Source organism: Betta splendens, chromosome 14 (assembly GCF_900634795.4).
Source record: "Betta splendens chromosome 14, fBetSpl5.4, whole genome shotgun sequence".
Classification (NCBI taxonomy): Eukaryota; Metazoa; Chordata; class Actinopteri; order Anabantiformes; family Osphronemidae; genus Betta; species Betta splendens.
In genome coordinates, this window is record NC_040894.2 from 7,683,649 (window position 1) to 7,710,264 (window position 26,616).

Here is a 26,616-nt window from a genome sequence, read left to right on the forward strand (position 1 = left end):
AGGGAAGCTGGACGCGTTTAAAGCCACATTTCCACACGGGGTCACTGCAGCACTGATGGATGTGGAGCTGTTCTATCTAAGTGACCTCTGGTGTGACACGTTGTGAAGCTCAGAGGATTCACACCATCACACATCATGCACCGGGAAATAAAACCATATATGCAAGACTTTGTGTTGTAAAGACTGTAAGGTTTTAGTGGTCTCAGATGATGATAATAAAATTTCTAGCGGTTGTAAATATCTATTGTAAATATTTGTGTGTACAATGAAACTCCCAAAACACGATGCACACACTGAGGTTTGCTTGTTTTTAAGAAAGCACTTCAGCCACTATCAACTAGTGCGTCTGCTTTTATTTGTCTTATCTCCTCAGCACACACACACCACCAGCGGGGCAGGCTCCTCCACCCCGCCCCCAGCCCCTGACCACAGCCGCTGACCTGGTAACGCACGCGGCCATATGGTACGGCCGGGACGAGCCCGGGCGCAGTAATTAGGGGGATGGTGCCGGACGCGCGGAGGCCGAGCGCCACAGTGCGTCTTCTCTGTCCAGATTCGCAGGTGAGTGTTTGAGGGAGGCGGTGCGGTGGATGACGGGGGCCGGCTGTTGTCCTCCTGGACGGTTGTGGCTTTTTAGAGGGGGGGGGGGGGGGTCTCAACCCACGCTGAGTATGTTTGGGGAGCACACAGAGGTCTCCACAAACAAACACACAGTCTCACACAAACACAAACCAGCATCTGTTGCACTCGGGTTGCAGTGATGTCATTTAGGCACGCATTGAATTAGACTTGGAGTCCACGTGTTTGATTGTACATTATTTAAAACGACGAGAAGGTGCATCAGTATCTAATCGGGCTCATTTCCTCCTGTGCGTGTCACAGTGGGAGCGGTTGATGCAGAGTTTGCTTGTGAAACTCGTCCCAATGAAACCCTGTAAATTTCAGTTTAAGACGCGGCGCTCGGCTGCTGCTGTCTGTCGCTGCCTCAGCCTCTCTCTCTGACAAGGGGATGACGAGGGGGAGGAGAGAGAGGCCGGGTAAAGCTGTGTGTGTGTGTGTGTGTGTGTGTGTGTGTGTGTGTGTGTGTGTGTGTGTGTGTGTGTGTGTGTGTGTGTGTGTGTGAGGCAGGGGGGAGGAGAAAGAGGGGACTGGCTTTAGCATGATGTGAATGGAATAGATTCGAAGCAAGAGGGAGGAGGACAGCACAAATCAACCTGCTTCTTGACTTTAAGAAGCAAACAGAAGCGCTGGCGGACACACACGCACACGCGCACACACAGATCGGGACGTGTGCGTCTTCCGCTGGCTCCTTTTATTTTCGGAGAGAGGAAGAGAGCAGCCGACAGGAGGAACTGAAGGAGGAGGAGAGGGAGCCGCGCCGCGGAGATAGATAGCAGAAAAATGCTGTCATGGGGAGACAGAAGGGGAGGTTGTCGGCAGAGAGGAACAGGATGAAGCGCGGCAGGGTCGAGCGCAGTTGAAATGTGGAGGTAAGCCTTTTTCCTTCTGCACCCAGATTACGGAGAATCCACATTCCAGCCTCCCCGCGTCCCCTTTCTGATGGTAATGAATCCGGATCGGCCTCGTGCCTCTGTGTAGGCATGCATTTGGCCTTACGCTACCGGAGACAATGTGAGACAGCGACAGAGGATGTAAAATAGCAGCTTGCCATTATCATATCATCATGCCCCCCCTCACCCCCTCTCCGTCTCTCTGCCCATTGTGTTGCCGTCAGCCTTAAAAATGCATTCGGCTCTCGAGGTTCTGTCCGTAACGCACACACGCAGGGTTCGAATCCAGCTTCGCAACCTTTGTCGCATTTCATCCCCAGCCTCCCCTCCTCCCCCCCTTTTCTCCCAACCCCCCCCCCCCCCCCCCCCCCCCCCCCCGTCCCCACCATCATCATCATCATCATCTTCCCTGTCTCCCTCCATTGTGCGCCCTCAGGATCGCGTTAAAAACGGCGGCGTGACATCGTCAAGAAGCCGCCGCAAAGCCACGCTGTCGGGCGCTTGTGGCCGCCGGACTCGCAGACGAGGGGCAAGGTGGAGGGGGGGAGGGAGGAAGAAGATGCGGGGAACAAAAAAAGAGGAGCCGGATTTATTCCTGATGTGTGTTCTCAAAGGCAGCAGCCACAATTTTAGGGAGAAGCGGTCGTCGGTCAGAGGCTGCAGGGGGTTCGTGTGGCCGACGGGGGCTGTAGCGCCGCCGCATGTGATGAGCACAGACAATGATGGAATGGAGAGACAAAACCAGGATTGAGTGTTGTTTTCAAGGTGGCAGGGAAAATGAGGGATGCGGGAGCAGGCCCCCCTCCCCTTCCCCTCCTTCCCCGCCACCTCCTGCGCTCTCTAAATTAGGATGGGTCCGTGTGTGAGTCTGTTTACGAGACGTTTGGGTTCCAGGGGCTGGACAGGGCTGCTGAGGAAGAAAGAAAGGCAGAGATGGAGAGTTAGTTCAATGGGGGTTGTGGGGGGGGGTTATATAAGCCAGTGCACTCAAAAGACAGGCCATTTAATTTACAATGAGCCGCACGGATCCTCATGCAATATGGGATCTATGTGGTTGACGTGAGTGTTGCAGTTTGGCCTGACGTGATGGAGGGATGACTAGACTGTGAGGAGGGTGTGATGTTCTTCATCTGGAACTGTGTGTGTGTGTGTGTGTGTGCGTGTGTGTGTGTGTGTGTGTGTGTGTGTGTGTGTGTGTGTGTGTGTGTGTGTGGTTTGTTTCTGCTTTACTTGGACATTTTGCTCGGCTTCAAACAGCTTTTTTTGCTGCCAGCCTTGATTTTATAGCCTCCTAGCTCATGCTTGCTTTAGCAGTTGGGGTTTGGTTTCCCTTAGACACATTAAATCTCTTTGTGAATCGTCATGGTCCATAACTTGCTTTGCTATCACTGAAAAAATTAAGTGATACAGTTTCCTTTCCTGAAAATACCTCATTAATTGTCCCAGAGTTCCAGCTTTGAATTCAAGGGATGACGAGTGATAAACATTTGGATTAAGGCCACAAATATGATTTTTTTTTCTTGAATAATCTGTGGATTATTTTCTCATTTCATGGAATGCTTGGCCTGAAGATGCCATGAAAAAATCTATTTTATGTTTTTGTCCAATCAAAAAAAAAAAGTTATTCTGGTTATGACATATTCACTGAACACATTCTCCTGTAGTGTGAATCCTTAAGCTCTCATATAGTCAATTAAATGTCTGAAAATGATGATGAATTTTGTTTATTTTAATGCAATCATTTCATTTCCAACCTCTGGTTATGGCTTTCTCCTCCATGGGACTATTCCAGGTTGAGTAGGAGAGAAGCAGAGTCAGAGGAGTCTCTTGAATCGATCGGCCCACTTTTATTTTCTGCACCAGAGCCAGCAGCACTTGACAGTATACGAGTGTGTGTGTGTGTGTGTGTGTGTGTGTGTGTGTGTGTGTGTGTGTGTGTGTGTGTGTGTGTGTGTGTGTGTGTGTGTGTGTGTGTCATGATGCAGGTTCTGATCTTTGTCTGCATTGTCCAAACATAGAGATGGTGCTGTTGAAACAATAATTCATTAATCATGCTAACCTCACAATCAACATTGAAGGAAGACTAGGATTATGCTGCATTGTTTAGAAAAGGGAATAACCTTTGTGTGCTTTGCACTGAATAATCATGATGACAGTTCGTTAGCAGCTTCACACGGTTGTGCAATAGAGACTGAGTCACTGTCAGGGCCAGAAGATCGAGGATAATATCTTCTGAAGCCATTAGCGCGCTAGCATTTATATCATAGTTCGTCATGTGAAGGATAGTGACTCTTTAACTGTCTCCCCGTTTCATTTTCATGAGCGTAGTTATGTTCTGCCGGTCATTAAACGTGAGCGCGCTGTGAGGTTACCAGGCAGATCCGTGCCGGTTCTGAGTCAGCATCGCGCCGCTCCTGCTGTCGGAGCCGTTTTGCATGGCTGCACCCCGGCAGGCTCCCTGCGGGGGCTCAGCGGGGGGGCGCTTGGACGGGCGGAACCTGCTACACGGGCGCTAAACCTGGAGCCCTCGCTGTTGGCGGCGGGTCCGCTCGCAGCGCGCCCGGTTGTCACCTGGCCCGTTGGCCGGTGGTCCTAACAGAACGTGGGCCCCGGGCGGGTTCGGTCGCAGCTGTGCAACTCACTGCGATCACTGGAAAACCTGCATGTTCCATTCTATGAATGTAGATAATACACTTGTCTTTTATTATTATTCACCTCTTTAAAACTCAGACAATGCTTCGTCAGAGCCTCTCACTTATGTCATATATATGTTTACCATGAAGTTTAATGTAGATCAGGACCAACCGCTTTGCATCATGTCACGTCCAAAAGGGTCAGAAAACTTCCTACGACGGGAAGAGTGAAAATACCTGGGTCAGGTTGATTCTATTCTCGGGCTAGGAAATAAAATCCTCCAGATTCAAAGCATCTGCATCGGCTGAAGGATCACTTTGTGTTGCCACAGTCGGATGGAGCTGCGACCTCCACTGCTCCGCCGCTCAGTCACAGCTCACGAAGAAGAAGAAGCAGCAGCAGCAGCGAGGAGGCGGTTTTAGCCGGCACCTCTCGTCGCTGTTCGTTCCCTCACGGAGGGACAGCGACCGCACACAGGAAGTGACGTGAGACTCGGGGGGGGTGACTCGTGTTTACTTTCAAATGGAGTTGTGCCATATTGTCTGGAAATGTGACACCAATACCTGTTTTAGTCCCTTTATACATGACAGTATTTATTTTATGGCTCTAAAAGGCACTAACAGCAGAAACAGTAACGCTGGCTCCAGGCAAAGCTGCAGATGAGCGTTGTAGTGAAGTGACAGCGCGCAGGCCCCTCGTGACGCACCGGGTGGTTTCGCTCAGGTGTAAAAACCGCGGACGCGCCGAACCTCTTCCCCTTTTTGGCCCGGCGCTTACGCACGTACTGTAGCATCACAGGCGAGCTACAGTACACCAGCTTCCGCCGCGGCGCCGAGCCGCTCGTTTCCTCATGTAGGTCAGAAGGTGCAGCGCTGCTGGGGTGAACAGCACGAGAGCGCGTGTGTGTGTGTGTGTGTGTGTGTGTGTGTGTGTGTGTGTGTGTGTGTGTGTGTGTGTGTGTGTGTGTGTGTGTGTGTGTGTGGCTTCGTATTTGTACAGCAGCAGGTGTCCACTGGGCTCCCAATGCCCACAGACAGTTCAGTGTGTTCAGTCAGAGGTGGTCTTTGCCCCCTGCTGTGTCCTCATAAGAAACGCTCATGAAGAGTAAGTGAAGACATTTGCTCCCACAAACCGTGTCCAGGCGCCGTTGGCTCTGCGGCCATTTTCACCGGCGCTCTCGCAGACAGTGGGGGCGGCGAGGAAGCGGCCAAGGGCCGCTCCTCTTCCTCTGAGAGCGGCCGTGGTGCTGGAGGGCGCCGCCGAAGCGCGGTCGAGCCACCTCCTTCACTCAGAGCCTCACACGGTCGACGGAGGGGCAACAGAGGAGCATTGAGCTCACCATAATAGATACAGTCATGACGCTGAAGGTCAGTTCCTCTTCATGTCACACACACACACACGCACGCACACACACACACACACACACACACACACACACACACACACACACACACACACACACACACACACACACACACACACACAGCAGCCACAGAGGGACAGCTGCTCTTCCTGTCGCTGTGTGAACCGTGCACCACATCCAGAGTCCAACGCTTTTATCGAGTCAGCAACATTGCACTGAACTGATCTCTTGTGTTTGGCCCTAAATCTCTCTGACCCCCCGCCCCCCACCCCCCACCCCCCCGGCCTCACACACGGCCCCGCTACAAGGTGTATTTTCAGATACACAGGAAGTGGCAGTCCTCTCCCTGCTACAATGTTGGTTGTTGCCGATTAACGTGCGAAACAATAGTGCGATAGTTCGGTACTTTTTGTGCGGCACAGTGCAGTGGGTTGTGTTGAAACAAAGCACTCGAAGCTGCCGCTGTACGGTTTTACAAGAGGAAGCTGGGCTTTAATATGGAAATGACTTCAGAAGAAGCTCTGCGAAGGAGCGAGGCTCACCGGCGGTGCCTGTGCTTCGAGTACAGTGCGATACAAAACAAATAAAAGTCATTTAGTCGTGACGCTGCGAGCCCCAGTTGAAGCGTGTGACACTTCTTTACTGTAATAGCTTTAATGAACTGAAACTGGAGCAGACGCCGCTGAAGCCGCACATTCGATGACCTCAGCCGTGCATGCGACAAACAAGTAAGACATTATAAATGTGTGTGCGACGCTCGGCTGACGTCTTAGTCACGCTCGGCCACTCGACCCAGCGTCACTAATATTATTGTCACAGCAGATACGGTAACTTCCAGTTTCCGAGTTCACATCCAGGACAGTCACAATGCAACATTTTCAGCCCATCGTCCTCCTGCTCAGTGACGGCAGACGCTGTGTGTTCTCGTCATATGTGAAGCAAACAAAAACGTTTGATAAAAGTGATGTCGACTGCTATCTCTCAGCATCACCGCAGTGCTGTGACAACACGATTAGCTCCGTAGTATTCAGTGCAAGTCGAGTGGTGACATGGATTATTTTTAATTTCCTTTGCTCACAATGGTGGTGGGACCCTTTCTGGGCACATAAGCTGTTTTTTAACAGCCGCCCCGTTGAGCTCCAGGTTCCCAGGATGTCGGCTCCTCTGTCTTCTGGGACCAATCGCTCAGACTGACGTTTGCAAAGCGTCTGAACGAGATGGGAGATGAAGCACGTAACAAAGAGAGAGTGCTGCAGTACCACTCACTTAGCAGCTTCTGGACTCGGCCCAGTTCGCTGTCCGCAGTGTGGTGGTGGTGGTGAGGGGTGGGGGTGGACCCTGGAGCAAATGTTGGGCATAAGAATGAACTGGTTTTCTGAATCACATCCAGCTACATTAATACAGATCCACTGCTTAAAGTGCTGCTCGCAGCTCAGGCCGCGGTCCCACATGCAGCAGCAGAGCGTGCAACCTGATCTCAGCTGCACCAGGGCTGCACCGGATCAATAGCGAAAGTGAGAGCGAGCCCGGCTCTAAATTCCCCCAAAATCAATCGTGATTAGGATTTGATTTAGACCTTGTGGTTGGGAATCAGTGGGGCAGCTTTTAACTAGCTTGTAGGGATAGACAGCGACAGTCGGGCAGCTCTGATAACGGCTGTTTCTAGTAAGACGCTAAAAAGCCGTCGCATGAAGTTGACACTGCAGATCTGAATCAAGGTGAAGCGGGTCCTAATGGGGATTGATTATGGAAGAGTTCAAGTCGTGCTCAGTGTCTCTCTTATCATTGATTCACTGCAGCTCTGTTACGCATGTTGCCTCCCGGTGTATTTCATCACGGCGCCTCCTTTTCTGGGATCCACGTCGTGTAACGCGCTGCTCGTCTTCCCATGTGACAGATGGACGGACGCAGCCGTAATCTGCAGGTCGCTGCGGCTGCTGCAGCTCGATGCGATAGAGCTGATAGGGCTGCAGCGAGAGCACAACTTTTGCCACTGATCACATCTAATTGCTGCTAAGCTGTTAAGCCGATTCGTGCAGCTTCACCTGAAGAAAAGGCCGATTAGATCTCACTGGTTTGTGTCACGCTCTTTTTTTACCAGCGAATACCTCAAAATGCTGCACTGTTAATTATGATAAAAGCGCATAAGGTGGACTTTAGGTTTGTTCAGCCTCAGTCACACTATGGCAGCCGCTCTGACATAGGTGTGGAAGTGTTGGGTCGAAACAATGACGACACCCATCCTCTAAAAGTTCAGATGTCAGCCGCCGCTTCCTGTTACACAGGACGCAGACTCGCACGAGCGGGTGCAACATAAGTCAGGTGGCCGTGACTTCCCCAAAACCGTGTGGGCTTTTTACCGCTCTCGTCTGACTTCAGCTTGTGTCCTGAAAGTTTACGCCAGAGGCCGATTAACCTTGTCCTGGATTTAGCGTGGAAGTGGATCTCCTTTGCGGTTATCAGCTAATCCAAGCGTCCACCCTGGGCAGCCGTGACCCTTCAAAGTCAACCTGCTGCAAAAACAATCCAGCAGTACTGCCACCAGTGTACAGTGTATGAATATACACTCATCCTAGTGCTGACCTTTTGTTTTTCTGACCAGACTGAGTTGACTCATGACTGATCACGGTCATTACTTCACAGCACACAAAGTGAAGCACAAATGTTGCTTCATTTCTACCTTTACATTTCTACATTTACTGGCTGAGTTTAAGCCCTGACTTAGAGAACCTGACCTGTGTTACTGGGTTCATCTGGGATGGAGATGGCTGCGATGCCGTGATGGGATCTGTGCAGGATCGTGTCATCGGATGCCTGATGTCATTTCCTCCAAACTAAAGTAAAACAGTTTAATCGTTTCCATTTTTAACCAATTGTCATTCAAATGGTACCAAATACTCTGCAAAAAAAGCAGTTGATTGATGTAATATTCTGACTGTAGAAGAGCGCAGTGTGTCTGTATCATCATCAGAATGACTAAGGCTTTTTTGAAGAGCCAATTGCGGATCAGGGAAGCATACGCTGTATAGCAGGTCATCGAGACATAAATCATGGCAAAAAGTCCGCAAATCAAATCCGCGCAGCTATTTATCACAAAGTGTTTAAGTGTTTCCTGCACTGGTCCAGCGAAGGGTCAAGTTTCTGTCCATGGTGGTGGAGTTGTGGCTCGTGGAGCATCGGAGGTCACTGACCAACGCGGTGAAGTGCGTTCGCTCTGTGGATGTGATGAGCCAGAGTGAAAGCAGTTACAACTGTTGGTGGTATTTGCTACGTGTTATTAGCTTCCTTTATACCAGCGCAATGATAAAGAATCAGACGTAGTGTTCTAAGAATGGACCAGGAGCTGTTTCATGTTTCTAAAATGAACCTCCTACACCTCGGGCCAGAACGTCAGTGTTAATCTTTATATTTAAAACGTTATAGTTCTGTTTCAGCATCATAACTAAACCTGTTCATAACAGGAATTGAAGAATGGGAAGTTTTCAGTGTTGCTGTTTTAAACCACCACAGCCTAATCATAATCATCTGTCTTGCTGCTCTTTGTTATTCAAGTCTTAATCATATCCTCTGTATTTTTCTGTTAGCAGCAGTCTATCCTGTTTCCATGACATGAGCCATTTATGTCTGCGTTAGAGTTTGGTTTGGTTCACTGGTAACTGATATATTTTTCTTGTGCAGCAGATTTCAGATCAAAAGATCGTTGTACAGTATAGAAGGTAACTTTGTCTGAAGGAGGGTGACAAGACTAGTGGGGAACTTTCCTTTCCTTTCAGCCTTTCATTATGTTCCCTTTACCTTAACTCGAAGGTGGAAGCAAGTCCTCCTTTGAATAATGAAGCCTCAGTGTGTTTTTGTTGGGAGGACATATGCTACAATGGCGGTCAAATGACCCTAATGCATGGAGCAGGAAATGTTCTGCTATTAAAAACAATGGGTTTCCAAATAAGCAGAACTGTAAGGAGGCACAGGAACAGAACAAGTTCCTCCCCCCGTTTTACGTCTAAGGTGCATCACACACTTCTCTATACAGTAGCTGTGACAGTTTCTGTTCAAACAGAGGTCGCACACGAAGGATGCTTAAAGGATTTGATGGAGGATTCAAGTGTCTGAATTGGTAAGAAAATGGCTGTCTGGCTTTTTCACATGCTTTTCGCTATTTCCAGAGTTTGATGTTTCAAAGGGAACGTGTTTGCTGCCCTTGTTCAGTGGTAAACACAGATGATTAACAGCAGACACGTTATGTAGATATGAACCATTTTAATTACTCTGTGATTGAAGTTTTATGCAGTTCCCCTTTTGTTGCTAATTAAAATCAGACTAATTAACAACTGTAAATACTGAAAACACACAGGCCCTGATTTTCAGTTAAATGTACTGTATTGTCTCACATCTTTGCCAGGGAGAGAATACAAAAGCCTCAAGGGCTTATTAGAAATAATAATGTCTTCCATAGTATCTAAGAATCATCAAAATGTCACTCACTAAAAAAAATGTAGTCTATTTACATCTATGCATTTATTTTTTTGTGGAAGGGTGGTCTTACTTGGTCTTAATGATAGTGAAACATCCACGGGATGCTGCGTATTTGTTTTTCTTGCCTTTTTGTTGTTTACTGAGGGAAAATGACCAAACACCTCAGTCTTGGTCGGCTTTGACAAAAGTGGAGCACTCCCACCTTCTTCTGAGTAAACAGACTCATTATAAAGCAACGATACACTGGATGTCACACGGAGAAAGGGTGGCGCCAGACAGGTTGCTATGGAAACAAGGGCCGAACCATGGGTTGAGGATTGTAAGAAGCTCAGGAGCAAGTGATTTGTATAAAGCCAGCTAATGTCCGAGTTCAACCCTCGCTGTGCTGGAGGAGCAGGAGTTTTTCTGTCTTTTCAGTTTGTTGAAGCAACAACTTGAAGGCAATGTGTGATTTTTAAAATCAACCCTGCTGCCACTGATACAGCATCCCACGTAGAGACAGTGGAGGAAAAAGTGCTCGCACTTTCCCAAATGATAGTGAAACATCCACGGGATGTTGCGTTTTATAATTGAAGACGGGCAAAGAAACAATAAGTCCACAGAATAATGTTGTTAAGATTTAGTTTACTGTACAAGAAAGAAGCATAAACAATGTAATGCAGCACATTATGTCATAAAAACTGCAGAACCAGAAATGTGTGGTTCCACATACAGTCTCACATGTAAATGGCTTCCTGATGAGCATTACACAGAATGTCATTAGCCTTTTTAATCAGGCTGGGTTGCACTTGGGAGATTTGCATTTGCAATTTTGATTTTTTTTAAATCTGTTTATTTTGTTATTCTTGTGCATCTCTTATAAGCTCAGTCATGATCCGTGTCAGCCTGTTTCAGGGCAGGATCACCAAGCTGTGCTTGTTGGGAGGTGAATCATCTCACAATGAGGAATGATTTTGGTACAAGTAAAAAAATAGTTTCTCTAACATGTTCATGTTTGTCCATGCTGTGCAGATTTTGAGATCACAGGACTCATTCAGTTATTAATAAGAGTATTAATGAAAGTTTCTAGATAAATATAAACGTCAATGTTTATTAAGTCATATCAAATCATTTTCTTTACTGTATGTTCAATACTACTTAGTATAACTTACTATAAAAAAGAACAGGATACGGAGCCTAAAGCAAACAAATATGGCATGAAACCTTTTTCAATAAACATAATCCATGTTGAGAAAAACCTCAGAGATGCTGCATCTGCCTTTAGCAACACTTCCTGCAAACACGGAGCGCGTCTCGATCACAGAACGTCTTCCAGATAGTGTAAGTGCATGCAACTCATTTGAATCTCTTGCCACACTACTGAAAATCGCTCTCCCTGATCTAGTTATGGAACTTTCAGTTTTTGTTTACAGCCTTGCAAAGATTTATTGCTGCTAATAACAATGTCTCTCGAGCAGATAACATAGTGAGGAAATGGAGAGAATGTGAGGGCAAAGGAGGGAAACAAAGATTGCATTTGACTTCCTTGCGCTGTAGTATTTTAAGCCTGTGTGTGTGTGTGTGTGTGTGTGTGTGTGTGTGTGTGTGTGTGTGTGTGTGTGTGTGTGTGTGTGTGTGTGTGTGTGTGTGTGTGTGTGTGTGTGTGTGTGTGTTGGCGGCTGCACTGCACCTGCTCTTTAGGCTGTGAGCACGAGAGACAAGATGCATATGAAGCAGCTAGACAGGAAGAAGCTTCCTAAGAGCAACAAGCGGTTTCAGTTTATGGTAATTGTTCAGTTTGGTCAAAGACGGCGCGTCAGCAATGTACGATGACAGAACCGGATCTAACTGACCTAAACAAAGACACTTTTATGGTAAGTTGTGATCCTAAACTCGACAAATTAGGAATTAAAAAGGGGAAGTGCACCGCTGCGTAACAGCTGTACCTAGAAGCTCTATTCAGAGGTGTTGACAAAAAACATAAATTCCAGCAACGGAACTATTGTCTTATTGTTTGTGTGTTCTTTTATACTGTGTTTGTGTGTACTGTATGCGAGAGTGGGAGGGAACTGACGACTTGCACTTACTTTTCGCGTGTTGCACACCGTCGGTGAGCCAGGAAGACCCCCTTCCCCTGTGTTAATAGCATCCATTGTAAGCGTGTGCAGGGTGGACGTGCTGAGCTTTAAGGTCGCTGCGGAACTATTTAGGGAAACTTTTTGGAATGGAAAATATTTAATGGAAAGAATAACAATAAAAGGTACCAAGGCAATGGTGTGTGTACTCACCAGCAGGCTGCTGCGGGTTGACTATAAAACTGTCCATTTACGTAACAGCAGCCTAAGTGACTATTATTTTTTTCTAAACAGGTGTCCAGTGGATGAGACCAAACAGGAAGTTGTAAGCACCAAGGAGTGCCGACGAGTAGGTGCCATGTTGATACAGGCAGAGCCTCTTCTACACAGAGGACTCAGAGTGGGACTCCAGTGATGATCCTGCTATCCTCGCTGCACAGGAAGGAGCACCCCACCACCAGACCACCACCCAAGCACACATCTGCGCACCTGGACGGTCCCCCGATGCGAGTACGAGCTGAATGGTCCACTCTGTCGTCTCCACATACATCCCAAGAACTCATTTACACGCGAAAACAAAGTGTGACAACTCTCAGAGGCATCTATGAGAGACCAAGCGTGGAAAGAGGTCAACTCTCCTAATTGGTGTGAATGAGGACTTTTTCTCTTGGGTCACCATCGAGACCAAATAAGGAAATTAAAGTGGGAGCAGTAAGCACTTAGTGAGAGGGAAGAAGAAACCGGTTGATCTGCGTCCTCAGGCACCATGCAGTCCGATGACCTGTTCATTCGCAAGTTTCGGCGTCAGAATGTGCGGCCACCTATCGCCAGCGTCAACTTCGACACCAAACGGGATGCCAGTGTCGTGGAATGGCCGCCCAGGAGGGACGGGGACGGCGTTGATGGCGACACCCTCACCCCGAGTCTCGTGGGACTGAGCCTGAGGTCGGTAGGACGGGGCCACATCATGCAGAGGAGCAACAGCGATGTGACCTTGGGCGACTTGGACTCCTCCGGAAAAGCAGGGGTGAAAGCAGCCCGGACAGTGGGCGAGAAGGCGGGAGTTGGGGCTCAGGGGGACTCAGGTGTCCTGCTACACAGGGAATACGGCAGCCTTTCCTCACTGGAGAGACAGACTCAGGCACAGGAACCTTGCACAGATGCCCAGGGGCCCCTGAGTCCGAGCGCGCTCCGCTTCAAGGACCCCTTCCTGCTTTTAGGGCTGCAGGGCAACCCTCCAGAGCCCGACGGCTTCTTTCGGGGCCTGTCTGCCTCAACAGGGGATTCGCCGAAGCCCGCCAAGCCGCCAAAGCCTGAAGGTCTAACCAAGAAGGCCAAACCCGCGCCTGCGCCCATCCCTCAACCAGGACCCAATGACAACATCGGGGGCGGAGCTTGGGTGAGGAACTTTGCTCACTATGACGTACAGAGCATACTGTTTGACCTCACAGAGGTGGCGACCAACAGAGACAGCATCGGGCGGAAAAAGAACATCACATCCGGGGCCTCGGCTGCCTCCCAGCTGCGCCCCCTGTGCCAGGCCACCCTGTCCTCACCCGCCCAGGGAGGGGGAGGAAACGGGGGGAACGCCGAGGACCCGGAGCAGTCTCTGCTCCTGGACGAAGGGGACGGCAACGACAACGAGCTCCTGCTCAGCTGCCCCCACTTCCGCAACGAGACCGGGGGAGAGGAGCAGGTGGGCCTGGGCCGGTCGCAGGGCCGGCGCGGCCTCTGGTCGAGCCTGCGGACCCCCAACGACGCAGTGTCGGTGCTCGAGGAGCCCCGAGAGAGTCACATCCAGCAGCAGGGCAAGAGCAACTACTTCATAGAGCATGCGGATCTGGGAGCCCATTACTATCGCAAATACTTTTACATGAAAGGTATGTGAGCTGCTAACACGGTGCCGGTCACTGGACACCCTGCTGACTTCCACCTATTGTTTTTCATTGTTGTATGTTTGTGACCGTCTTGTCTTCACAGAACACCAGAATTTCTTCGGCATAGACGACCGCCTTGGTCCGGTGGCCATCAGTTTTCGCCGTGAGGAGAAAGAAGGAACCAGCGGAGCCCAGTACAATTACAGAATCGTCTTTCGGACCACGGAGGTAAATCAGCGCCCCTCCCATGCTCAGCGGGTGTCATTGATTTCCCCGGGTGTGACGGGTGTGAATCCTCTCCCCAGCTGAAGACGCTGCGCGGCTCCATCTTGGAGGAGTCGGTGCCGTCCGCGGCCCGTCACGCCACCCCCAGAGGCTTGTCTCCCAAGAGGCTGCTGGAGTTCATCATGCCTGAGCTGAACCTGCACTGCCTTCGCCTGGCGTCGAACTCCCCGAAGGTCCGGGACACCCTGCTGAAGCTGGACGAACAGGGGGTGAGTAGGGATGCGGCGGCTGAGACTCGACTGAGGGCTCGCCAGGACGTCATCTAGCGTCACGAAGCCTCAGAAGACACTTTCTGAAAGGTCACAACACGTGTGTGGAGTCTATTAAAAGGCTATTTATCATCATCTATCATCTACTGTCCTCAGTGGCTGTTGTGGCAAATGTGAAAACTCATCTGCCAAAACACTGACTGTTGTGTATGTAGAAATCTGAATGTACATCTAATTTATGTCTCAGGGCAAATTGTGATGTGAACTTATTATACTGTACTTTAAAAAGATGCAGCATCTGGCTAAACCTCTTTTAGTTTATTTGGTAGCTTAAACTATGTGATGCATGACCTATCTCTGCATAACCATCACAATCTCCCTTTGACAAGCGTTATTATAAAATCGTTGATTCGTTTTTTTCCCCATGTAGCTAAACTTCCAGCGGAAGGTTGGAGTGATGTACTGCCGGGCCGGGCAGAGCTCAGAGGAAGACATGTACAACAACGAGAGCTCCGGGCCGGCGTTTGAGGAGTTCCTGGATCTGCTCGGGGAGCGGGTGCGGCTGAAGGGCTGGGAGAAATACCGAGCTCAGCTGGACAACAAGAGTGAGCCGCAAACACGCACCACACCCGGATCTATTGGCTGCATCTCACCTTGTCTCTGTATTGTTATCCAAAGGGCATCAGTGGAAGTCTGATAACTCCTATCTAGCTACATGTAATCTGAGTAATGCCTGGAAAATGGCATAGTCACTGCCGATTATCTCCGGGCTGTTCTCCCGTCAGTGAGCGGGGGGAGCGTTTGATTCGTGTTTCACAGACACACAAACAGACACACGCTGTCGCTAAATCTCTATCTGTCCGCCTCTCTCGTGCAGCGGACTCCACCGGGATACATTCCCTCTATACGCGCTACCAGGACTATGAGATCATGTTCCATGTGTCCACCATGCTGCCCTACACAGCCAACAACACGCAGCAGGTAAATAAAAAAGCCAAGAGACGTAGGATTTCCTCTTTCACTCCCTGAACTGTCATTGGAAATTTGCCTTGGCAAAAGCCTCTGTGCTCTGCATGACATGAAAATCCTGCCCCCCAGTGTTCACTCCCACCATGAAGGTGCTGCATTCACTGACACCTGTCTGCTTCCTTCTTGTTCTCCTGACTGATTTTAGTTTATATAGTTATAACTATAGTTATAATTGGACTATACTATACTTATACTATAGGAAAAACATTAAAACAGAGGAATTTAACTTTTAGTCCATCTGCACATTAATGCAGGAGCTAAACAAGGATTAAAGTCAGTCCTCAAAATTCAATGCATTGAAACAGTGTCAGTTTAACCATCATAGCCTTGACTGTGTGTGTTTATTAAATTACACTCTGCTTCGTCACGTCAGCTGCTGAGGAAGCGACACATCGGCAACGACATCGTGACAATCGTGTTCCAGGAGCCGGGCGCGCTGCCCTTCACTCCCAAGTCCATCCGCTCCCATTTCCAGCATGTCTTCATCATCGTGCAGGTTCACGAACCCTGTTCTGAGAACACCTACTACAGGTGGGACTCCATTAACCTTTTTACTCTCAGCTAAATGGTGCCGTTAGTAAGAAGGAATAAGATAGAACATCTACAGGATTTTTTAATCCACATTTGATTGCACACTCTGAATTGAAAAAGTTGGGATAATCTAATTATAAAAGTAAAGATGTAATAGTTTATAGAACCTTATAGTGATTTTTATTAATTATGTTTACATGTAAATTCTTACACGTGTTCAGCCTACATTGTAGTAACAACTTAGAGGAACACACAAAACTGTGCAGCAGTTTAAATGTTTGTAGTTCTGCTCCAGCACTGAGAACAAGACATGGATGGAATGTGTCTGTTGTTCCTTGTCTCTGACTCTGCTGTTTCTCTCGTTCCCTCTCAGGGTGGCTGTGACACGCTCTAAAGACATCCCATTATTCGGCCCGCTGTTCCCTAAGGGAGCCCGGTTTCCCCGCTCGCCCGCCTTCAGAGACTTCCTCCTGGCCAAAGCAGTCAATGCCGAGAACGCCGCCGAGAAGTCGGAGAAGTTCCGCTCCATGGCCACGCGCACGCGGCAGGAATACCTGAAGGACCTGGCGGAGAACTACGTGACCACCACACCCATCGACTCCTCCACCAAGTTCCCCCTGCTCTCCCTGGGAGGCAAGCGCAAGGACAAGCTGAAGGGCACCAGGGGCGCCGAGCTGCACAGCGCAGGCGCGCTGGTGTGGGCCGTGATGGTCAACGCCGGGGACGAGGGGGAGGCGGGGGAGCACAGGCTGCCGTGTCTGCTCGGGGTCTCGGCTGAGTCGGTGGTCCTCATCGAGCGATGCACACGCAGGGTGGTGTTCAACTGCTCCTGCCGGGACGTCATCGGCTGGAAGGCGGTGACAGAGACTAAAGAGGGGGGGCCATACTTGGATATCTTCTATGAGCGAGGGGAGTCTGTGACAATCAGTGTAATGGAGAGTCAGGCTGAGGACATTCGAGAGGTGGTGCAGCGGCTTGAGGTGAGCGATTTTAGCTAGGTCTGAAATGCGGCAGGGGTGCACCTTATACCTGTTTGGTTAATCCGTCGCCTCGTGCTCGCGTGCAGCTGTTCACCCGAGGCTGCGAAGCCCTGGAGGTGACCCCCCTGCGCGACGGCGTCGGCCAGCCGGGCTTCCTGATGAACGAGGAAGGCTTCGTGACGGAGCTGCAGAGGTTCTGCTACGCCGAGAGCGGGGGCCTGCAGCTGTGGGCCCGCGTGGTGCGCCTGTGCGGGCGCTCCCTGGTGCACCTGAGCCCGGAGGAGCGCACCAGGCTGCTCCGCACCGCGCACAAGATCCACATCACCGTCATCCCGCCGGAGAAGAACGGCAAGCCTCGCAGGTGGGCGGGAGGGACGGGGGGGGGGGGGGGGGGGGGGGGGGGGGGGCACGGGCGAGGACACGTCTGGGTCAAAAGACGTGGGTGTAAAGAAAGCAGCAGGAAGTGAGGAGCGGGACCAGCGAAGGGCGACAGTGAGGCTGAGAGCAAACAAAGGGGAGGGGGTCAGTGCCACCCTGGGGTCGAAGCTCATTCTGCGGCGCATGATGGTGTCACACCGGCTGGCTAACGACCAATCAATCCGACTAATGAGCTCCAATCACAGTGATATTCACCGTCACACACTGTTTCCTGCACAGTTTGTCTAAGCTGACGTCAGAAACAGCCTTGGGCAAAATTGCTAAAATAAATAAACCCATTATTAACACCTCTGCAGGTTCACATTTCAAAGCTGTCAGCACAGAGAACCGCCCTTTATTTACACCCCAGTGTCCTGTGACAGCATGAAGATGTCATCAATCTGTGCCTTTGTGATTTCAACTTAGACAAATAGAGCGCGGCTCTGTTTTAGATTCATTCATCACAGACAGAGAGAGGGGAGCCGCCCTGCTTTTCTACCCACTAAATAATAACTGCTTTGTGCTTTGTAGAAGTTTCTCTGAGCTGTACCAGAAGGCCATCAAGGATGCGGAGTGTAAGCCCGGGGAGGACCAGTCCGGGGAGGCCTGGGTGCTGGACGAGAGGGAGGAGCAGGGGGAGGAGGAGAAGGAGAAGGAGGGGGAGGAGGCGAGGACGGAGGAGCTGAACCCGGCCGGGGTCGACCAGGTGGATGCGGCGGAGGTGCGGGCGGAGGCCGACGAGCATCCGGGCGACGACGGGCCGAGCGACGGCAGCCACGGCTCGGCCCTGACGCTGCCCAGCCTGGCTCTGTTACGGGCCACGTCGCTGCAGGAGCAGCCGGCGGACCGGGACCAGGAGGGCGGCAGCTCGCAGCTCACACGCAGCCACTCTCTGGAGAGGCAGGCGTCCTATGGCGACACGTGTGACGGGTGAGAGGAATAGACGACGTGGTGGCGGGTCCGTCTCCACGTCGGGATTACATTTAAAGCGGCGCCGGCCTCTGTTCCTCTCACGGCTGCGTCTGTTCTGTCCCAGGCACATGTACGACAACGTGGGCCTAAAGGTGGACAGCCACATCTACGAGAACGTCGGGGAGCTGAGAGACGCCACGCCGGACCTGATCCTGGCCGTCAAGCCCAAGGTCCCGCCGGAGGACGAGCAGGTGACGCGGCACTGACACAAAGCGGCGTCCGAGCGGCGTCCGAGCCCTCCGACGCGCCGCCGCCTGCCTTCCTTTTACCTCTGTCTCTCTCTCTCAGTTCGCCGGGGACGCGTTCGGCGACGACAAAGCTTCGGCGAGCGACTGTCTCTCGTCCTCGCGGCTGTCGAGCATTGACCGAGCTGAGAGGAACTCGCGAGCCCTGAGCCTTCACAATTCCATCACCAAGAGTGAGTTCTCCTCTGTTCCTGCAGATTATGCGTTTAGATTGAATTATCTTTAGGTTCTACTGTACATAAAAATGAACCACGTGGGGATATTAGAACAACAGCTGACCCAAAATTGCAGATCATCCCTGCCTGGCTTGAAACTCAAGTTCCTTTCCCACAGATCACAGGTTTTTTCTCTCCTAAACCCTTTTTGCAATTATCCTGCCACTGCCCCCCGCTGCATCCCCTTTGTCCCTCCTTATTTAACCGCGCTGCCCCCTATTCCGCTAATCTGATATCACCCTTGCTCTGCTGCCACCCCCTGCCATGGCTGGGATAAAAGGGGGACAGATGGGTGGTGGGAGGGGCGGAGCTTGAGGCAGCCCCAAATCAAGGGACCCCTCTTGCACCATCTGCTCTGCCTCCACCGAGACCACGGGACTCGTTGTTTAACCGCCAGAGGAGCACGCCTGCTCATCCTCCCGTCAGACTCTGAGATTTGTGGGGGCGGCTCCTGCCTCTATAGGTTTCTGGCCTCACGTTCATTCACAGACAGTCTGCATCACAGCTGCTCCGGTTCAACAACAATACATCATTTCACTAAATGACCTTGCAGCGATTTGTTTACAGAGAGCTTAAAGTCTCTTACATTTTAGACACGTCTTCTGTCTTTTTCTACTGTCGCTTTAAAATGATCTAAACTGGCAAAGAGTCTGACTATTGTTTCAGTGAGATTTGTAGGTTCGCCACAATGTAGTTGTGACATTTCCTGCTCGTCCTTGTACGCTGGCCCTGAATCTGGCCAGCAGCGACACAGCAGCTCCCCCAAGTGGTGGCTCCAGATTACTGTAGCGCCTTTAGTATCGCCAGGCGCTTCACCGGTACGTTTTTCAAACATAGAGTGATGAATGTGGACGTCCCTCTCTCAGTTCTCTCAGAGACGACAGATCCGACCGAGGAGGAGTGGCAGTCCATCGCTGACCTGGCCACAGCCTGCCGCAGCATCCTGGACGCTTTGTCCCGAGAGGGTGAGGAAACTGGATCTGCATGTCGGACTCATGCATGTGCTCATCTCATCCTCAAATGACTGTAGATACTGAAACTGTAATAAACCGTAGGATAAACTTGTCCCGTGCTGCTGCTGCTGCTGTGTGAATAGACGCATCTGTTTTCTACAGCAGCGTGTTGTGTTCTGGGGAAGGATCTGACTCATTCATGACAGTGCCCCAAAGCACAATGTGTAATGCTGTTTCTTAAGGTTTTCCCAATTTGGTGTGTCCCACAAAGAGCCCTGACCTCAAGTCCATATAAAGAGCTTTGGGGCAAATCGTGAAGACGAGCGTGAGTCAGGCCTTATCACCCAGAGCCTGACCTCAGCAGTGCTCCGGTGGGCGGATGGGAACCAATCTGTGCTTTTAAAAAAAGACTGACACAAAGTTTTTCCAAGAGGAAAAGCAGTATCTTGGTTTTAGAGGCAGCGAGTGTCCACATGCGGGACTGTGTGCGAGAAAGAGAGGACATCTACCATCTTTGTCCCCTCGTCTTTACTTTATTTGGTTTCTGACCCTTTTGAATGATATTAATGAATGTGTCTTTTCCCAGACCGCAAAGCCAGCGATTCCTCACAAGCAGGAACAGACCAGAGTGACGGGAAGTGGAGGGACTCCAAGGACAGGTGTGTTACTGGAATTCAAGCTGATTGTTAAGCGTGTCTATACTTAGTATCTTTAAATAATTATTGTTCACAAAATAGTTCTCTTCTTTTTTAAGTACATATACGGGTTAAGGATAAGTTGCATTAATGGACTTAAATACATAGTATGAGTGGACTCATAGTTATATTATTAATCATCATCGTCTAAACAGCTTCCTCATACTGCTTCTAGTATTGTAGGGCATAGTCATCATGCATCACTCGCTCACTGCTGCAGTGCATCATGGGATGGCTGTGCACACTAATCCAGAATGCTTGCCAGCTCCAGGAACTACATTAGATCCTGGTAGAAATGCAAGGAAAGAGATCACCCAGTGTTTGCTCTTTCCTTCTGTTGCAGTGACTCTCCCGGCCACCTAGAGGAGAAGGTGTCACAGCTGGAGTCCATGCTGAAGAAGCTGCAGGATGACTTACAAAAGGTAAACGTTCAGAAATTAATTCATTTTTTCTCTTTCTTATGCACACATCCCCGTGTAGTGTTTGAGGTCCCAGCTGAGTCGCAGAGATGAAAGTACTACAAACGCATCTATCTGTTTAAAATACTGATTTGATGTTGCTTCTTTTGGGGTGAGGGCTCATATCTTTTTGGGAGCTCGCAAAACCTTCTTGAGCACAGGCAGAGAAACAGCACTGTAAATCAGTTGTTCTCTGATCTGACTGATATATTGATCATGTACTTCCATATTTTCTATATTTTCCCATATAAGAATACAGTAGCTTTATTATCACAAAGATGAGTCCAACATCTTCTCTTAGTAATTATGTACTGGTGAATTTTCACTTGAACCTATAGTGACGGTTGCTGGTGATGATTCTCAGTCATGAAGGTGTTGTGTGAAAGTTAAATCAAGTCAACTGGACTCTATATGGTGAACGTTTCGACTCTTTGTAATGTCAGTCAAATCCATTTAGCCACTATCTGTGTCGCCACTGTTTCAGACTTGTATTCTTCCTCACTGCAGTGTAATGTGCTTCTCTACACTTTGTGTTGTTTTACTTCAAGCTCTGTGTTTATGTGTGCCCACTAGTTTCCTTAACGCCACCGCTGTACCTGTCGCTCCCCTCCCGTTCCTGCCACAGCGATCTGAGCGACGGCTTGTGTTTTGTTGTGTGCCGATGTCTTTCAGGAGAAGGAGGACAAAGCGGTGCTGCAGGCCGAGGTGCAAAGCCTCAGGCAGAACAACCAGCGGCTGCAGGAGGAGTCGCAGAGCACAGTGGCCCGCCTCATCAAAGTCACAGAGCTGCTGTGCAACGTCAACAAACCCTGTTAGCTTCACACGTCCACACACAAGTCAGCGGACGCCGGTCGCGCGACGTCCCTCCACACATGTTCCTGTTCATGCATATTTGCCAACGCAAATACACACACCTGTTCCCCTGAGCCTGTGCATCACCGCGGCACACATTCTGGAGCCGCTCTTAGTGAGGGAGTATGCAAATCAACATAAAGGAGAAAAATGACATTTTCAGCGTCCCATGACATTCACAGACTGACCAACGTGCAGCTCTCAAACTGCTGCTGTACCACAGTTGTTATGTGTGTATGTGTGTGTGTGTGTGTGTGTGTGGATATGTGTGCGTGCGTGTGTGTGCATTTCTTACTGTACCTAGCTTCCAATACTTGACAAACTGGGTCGAATAGCACTTGCATAAAAAAGTGGCAACGAAGACTGAGAGACACTGTATAGCATGTTTGGTGGTGTCCTTTCTGAAATGACCAAAAGTGTATATATATAACACCAGTAATATATGTGAGCAGTAGTATCGCTATCCTCTCTTTGCCAGATGTGTAGTTGCAATGTCTGAGTATGGTTCTGCCTGGCGCTGCTAGTGTGAAAGGCTTTGGAATAAAACACGAGGGAAAAAAAGCGGAGACGCCGACGATCACAGGCCCGTAGGCAGCCTTCTACTTCAAAAGCTGTAATGATGCTAACTGACTGGCCTCAGAGCAAGGTCCGTTATGTAACCACACCGGTCTCTGCCCTCCTTCATTTTAAAGGCGTACGGTATTTGAGAAATTCTGGCGTTTTTAAGGGAGAGATAGCTTTTAAAAAATTCATGAATGGAAAGGACAAACTGGAAATGTCACCCTCAAAAAAAAGAAAAAACTGAGCATGCTTGTTCCGCCTGGAAGTGTGTGTGAGCCCAGTATTAAAGGGATTTTACCTCTGCTGAAGACACAGACGATGGCGGGGAAGAACTGCTCCAGCTTCCTTCCATAATTGCCTGTAGCTGTTTTCTTCTAACCTCAATCTTGTAGCAGCCATACTGTAGAAAACGTCCTGCCGGCCTGAACTACGAAACGCCAAAAGGCAGCTTTTCTTTCAGCTGGCGACATAGCTTTAGGTGTCTGAATACAACACCTTCAACTAGTAGTGAAATACAGAATATTGTATGTGTCTAGTGTTTGGCAGGCGTCTACAGCTTGGACAACTGCTCCGCTAATGAGCGGCGGCAGTAAAGGACATTAGGTGAAGTCTGACGTGTGCTTGTGTGTGTTCCTGTGTCGCTCTTGCACTTTTCTGTTGTTGTTTTTTTTTTATTATTTGTAAAATCAGCACTGGACAGGGCTGATTCAGCCTGAGGTTATGTCTTGCTCAACATAAGAAAGAACCCCCCCACCCCCCACCCACCTTTTTGTGTCCACTGCTGACGGCGCCATGTTTAGAGGAGATGGACTGCTGCTCCTTAGTGCCAACAAAAAGCCCAGGCAGCTCACCCCCCCCCCCCCCCAACCCCCCCAAACAGAATGGATGGACTCAAACTATATAGACTTTGGACTCTGACAAAAAAGGGATGCCAAATGCCAGTGACTTAGACTCTTGTTTCTTGTACAGACTTCCTCTTGTAATTTTATTTTAGAGTCACTGTGAATACCTGGTACCAGCATATTAAGATACAGTATATAAAGATTAAATTATGAATCTAAACTTTATTAGTATGTGAATATACTGTATGTACAGCTGAACTGTTCCATGTTATTTAGTGCATTGGGTTGTGTATGCCCTCCCTTTGCAGGATGATTATGCAGAAACGTGTTCATCTTGCCCCGTGCAGGCTCCTGGCTGATCTGCTGTACATGCCCAAGCCTCGCGACTCAACAGGGAGACGGTGGCGTGAGAAGACCTGTCTTACTGTGTCTTGTATAGTTATTTAGATTGTAGGAAGTTGGTCAAGCATGAGAATGTGCCCAGCGACTTCCAAGCTCCCCCCTGTATGTGTGTATGTATAAAAAAATGTAACTTATTAATCATGCAAATGTGGATTTTCTTGTAGCTGTTTAAAGTGGAGGGAAATGATCATATGGGGCAGAAAGGAAAGGTGGTTATAAAGTTTATTTTATAGCGAACCAACAACCATGATATGACAAAATACTATCTGCAACTCTTGCTTAATGTGACTATGGTTCTTATTATCATTCTACTATTGAGCTATTTCAGCTATAGTTCTTATATATTTAATAAGGTCTTAAGACACCATTAGGTACGCCTTAATGAGTGAAACTCTCAGAATGGATGGTCAAACTGGTCATACTGGTGTTATAGTACGTGAAGACTTATTTCTCTGACTTTGTGCCTACCTGAAAATGTAATGTATGTTAACCCTGCTTAGTGATTTCATTTCCTTGTCTTTGGTTGCACTTACTGAGGGTTTTTCTGTGGCAGATGAAGGATTTTCTAAGAGACCGTCGCAACAGCTGGTCTTTCATCCGCTGCGGGAGGAAAAGTCATTGAGTGACACATGATCCAAAAGAACAGATAATAATAGATGCGTGTTGTTAATCTCAAGCTTCACTGAAGGTTTACAGCTCTATGAGTACCATCGATTGTTAAACGAACCATCAAATATATGATTTTTCAAAGTGAATTAAAAAGGAAAAGGTGCTGAAAATGACTGAGGATGCATTGAAATTGAAGTTTAAATTCAAATGAATGTGTTTAATGGCATCTGCTTCCTCTAAGGGAGAAATATTTTGGTATTTAAATATTTAAAAAAATAAACTGTCTTAGAAAATCCAGAAGTATCCAGCAAATACAGATGTTGTTTGATTAAAAAAAGAACCAGTGTAATTTGGTTGTGCCAGGCTTTAACTGCTTGACCTGCAGTAAACTACAGTCTAATCTGTTTTGTCAACAGAGTGAGGAATAACCCAAAGGCAAATAATGCTAAGTTGTTACAGTATTGCAGTTAGAATTAGCTCCTGTTTGTCATTTATTTTATTTTTTGACAAAAAAGGAAAGTGTATTATCATTTATTCTAATATAGACTTTAAAGCATTAAAGACAATAGTCTATGAAAAACTATAAAAAGGCTGATGGCAATGGAGCGATGTTCATTATAAGAGTTTGGATGAAGAGCAGAACTGATGTGGAGGTAAAGGTGGAGCTGTCATTACAGTAGCTCAGGCAGAAACCTCTTTAAAGCCTGGACAGAGCGACGTGATGGGTGTCAAAGGTCACGGCCGAATAAGAAGAACAGGATGTGAAAGTCATTTGATCAAGAGGGACGAACGTGCAAGGAATGCGAACAAACACACACTAACTCACACTGACATCTGTGGAAACCAGCACATCTCAAAGGCTACAGGCTTCTGTGTAATTGACCAAAAGGTGTGCATCAAATTTGTGTTGCATGACACATGAAAGCATTTCAATTTCAACCATAAATTAATTGGCAGGTCGACATTGGTCATCAGTCATTTCTGCATTTCTAAAGTTTTACATTTGGATTTAATCACAGCCATTTGATTCTAGTGTTCATTTGAGCATTAGTGGGCAGAGTTTGTCAAGGACACTTGACAGATTGAAAGTGCATGTACTGTATTTAGCAAGTGTCCAAGAAACGGACAGTTTGGCTTCCTGTTTTTCTCTTGGATCAGCTGAGCAAGCACACGCGGCGACAAACCCCAGCCCTGACCCTCCACGCGTCTGATACCGGCCGTCAACTCACGATACGGCTTTATGTGTGTTTGTCTTCACTCGCCCTACAGGGAAGTGAGAAACGCTGACGGGGTGAACCTTGACACATCTTCAGCTTAGATTCACATTTTGAAATGATTTGCCTGTAATTACGTCTGTGGCGTTCTCACACCAGCATTTATCCACACAGGAAACGCACACGCAGCCCAACAAGGACTGCTGGTGTTAGACAGATTCAATTACAGTAATTACAATGTTCATCATCTACAGTAAGTTCAGCATGTAAGCCTGTATTAGCTAATTGGTACTAAAAACAAATAGAGCGGAGGCTGAGGGAATATCATTAGTGATCATTCATCAGAAAAAAAACTGAATAACAGGCCAACATCAACCTTTAAAGCTGCAAGATGCTTCAAGCTCAGTGGGAGAGTTTGCGCTTTCCAATCGCAATCATCCTGTAATCAAGTAGTTCTGTGGTATGTTCTGTTTGAACTCCCGGCGAGATGAAACAAATGCACTTTCCTCAGCTCGTTCCGTGAACGCAGTAGAGCGAGACAACATCATGCAAACGTTTCCCAGGACTCTGTCCCCTGGAAGACTTTCCTAAACACCGGCCACAGAGAAGCGCTCCGTCTTTCCTGCCCTGACAACAGGAGGACAACTGATGACAACAACGCACCCGCCAATGTCTTTATTTGGGGCTTTCGCACAGGATGGAGTCTTGACTAGAGGCGGTGTCACACACTGCTCCAGGGACTAATTGCTGCGTCCACTCATCCGTGTCCTGGAAATACAGAGGCCATGTGTTGTGGTGTGTGTGTGTGTGTGTTTATACTGGGGTGCGTCGTTGTTTTACTCCGATTCAAGAACTAACTTTTGTAAAGAAAGGGCTGCGCTTTGTACAACAGGCTGTAAATGATGAACAAGTCATGGCGTCCTGCTCTCGTCTCATAAAGTTAACTATTAAAGACTGATGTCAAACCACGTCTCTTTTTAAAGTCTTGATATTTAATAGGAGATATAAACCAGACTAGAACACTAGCGGCTTCACGCAAACCAGTTCTATCGTAGTTTCTGGGAAACTGGAAGGATTATTAGGCTTTTTGTTACTGTTCAGTGAATCTGGAAGGCGTCTAAGTGACAGGTTTGGGTTTTGTCTCTATTGTGAAAATAAGGAAGAGAAACAACACAAAGAGACAGTCAGAGCCTGATCTTCGAATAATACAGTGGGTGAAACTTTGTTGGAGACAA

General features: G+C 48.6%; 1 protein-coding gene across 5 annotated transcripts; it reads left to right on the forward strand.

Moving 5' to 3' along the window:
• Positions 1-430: 430 nt before the first annotated feature.
• zmp:0000001168 (signal-induced proliferation-associated protein 1) lies at positions 431-24,467 on the forward strand. Of its 5 annotated transcripts, none has more exons than XM_029173028.3 (16): positions 431-561; positions 12,330-13,915; positions 14,016-14,140; positions 14,218-14,406; positions 14,837-15,011; positions 15,284-15,387; positions 15,809-15,966; positions 16,340-16,946; positions 17,033-17,307; positions 17,895-18,293; positions 18,400-18,526; positions 18,624-18,753; positions 19,662-19,760; positions 20,335-20,407; positions 20,787-20,865; positions 21,574-24,467. In XM_029173028.3, the coding sequence occupies exons 2-16, from the start codon at positions 12,802-12,804 to the stop codon at positions 21,715-21,717; spliced, it is 3,798 nt and encodes a 1,265-aa protein (XP_029028861.1). In that variant the 5' UTR covers positions 431-561; positions 12,330-12,801; the 3' UTR covers positions 21,718-24,467. The 5 variants fall into 5 exon arrangements, with proteins under 5 accessions (XP_029028861.1, XP_029028862.1, XP_029028859.1 ...); XM_029173029.3 differs by lacking the exon at positions 431-561 and adding an exon at positions 1,137-1,490 and having other exon boundaries at positions 21,475-21,612; XM_029173026.3 differs by lacking the exon at positions 431-561 and adding an exon at positions 1,138-1,490.
• Positions 24,468-26,616: the final 2,149 nt, after the last annotated feature.

Bases quoted from the DNA above. Each gene is read 5' to 3' on its own strand.
- zmp:0000001168 (XM_029173028.3), top strand. From the start codon at position 12,802: ATGCAGTCCGATGACCTGTTCATTCGCAAGTTTCGGCGTCAGAATGTG. The intron at 14,407-14,836 runs GTGAGTAGGGAT...TTCCCCATGTAG, and splicing joins TGAAGCTGGACGAACAGGGG to CTAAACTTCCAGCGGAAGGT. The intron at 18,527-18,623 runs GTGACGCGGCAC...TCTCTCTCTCAG, and splicing joins TCCCGCCGGAGGACGAGCAG to TTCGCCGGGGACGCGTTCGG.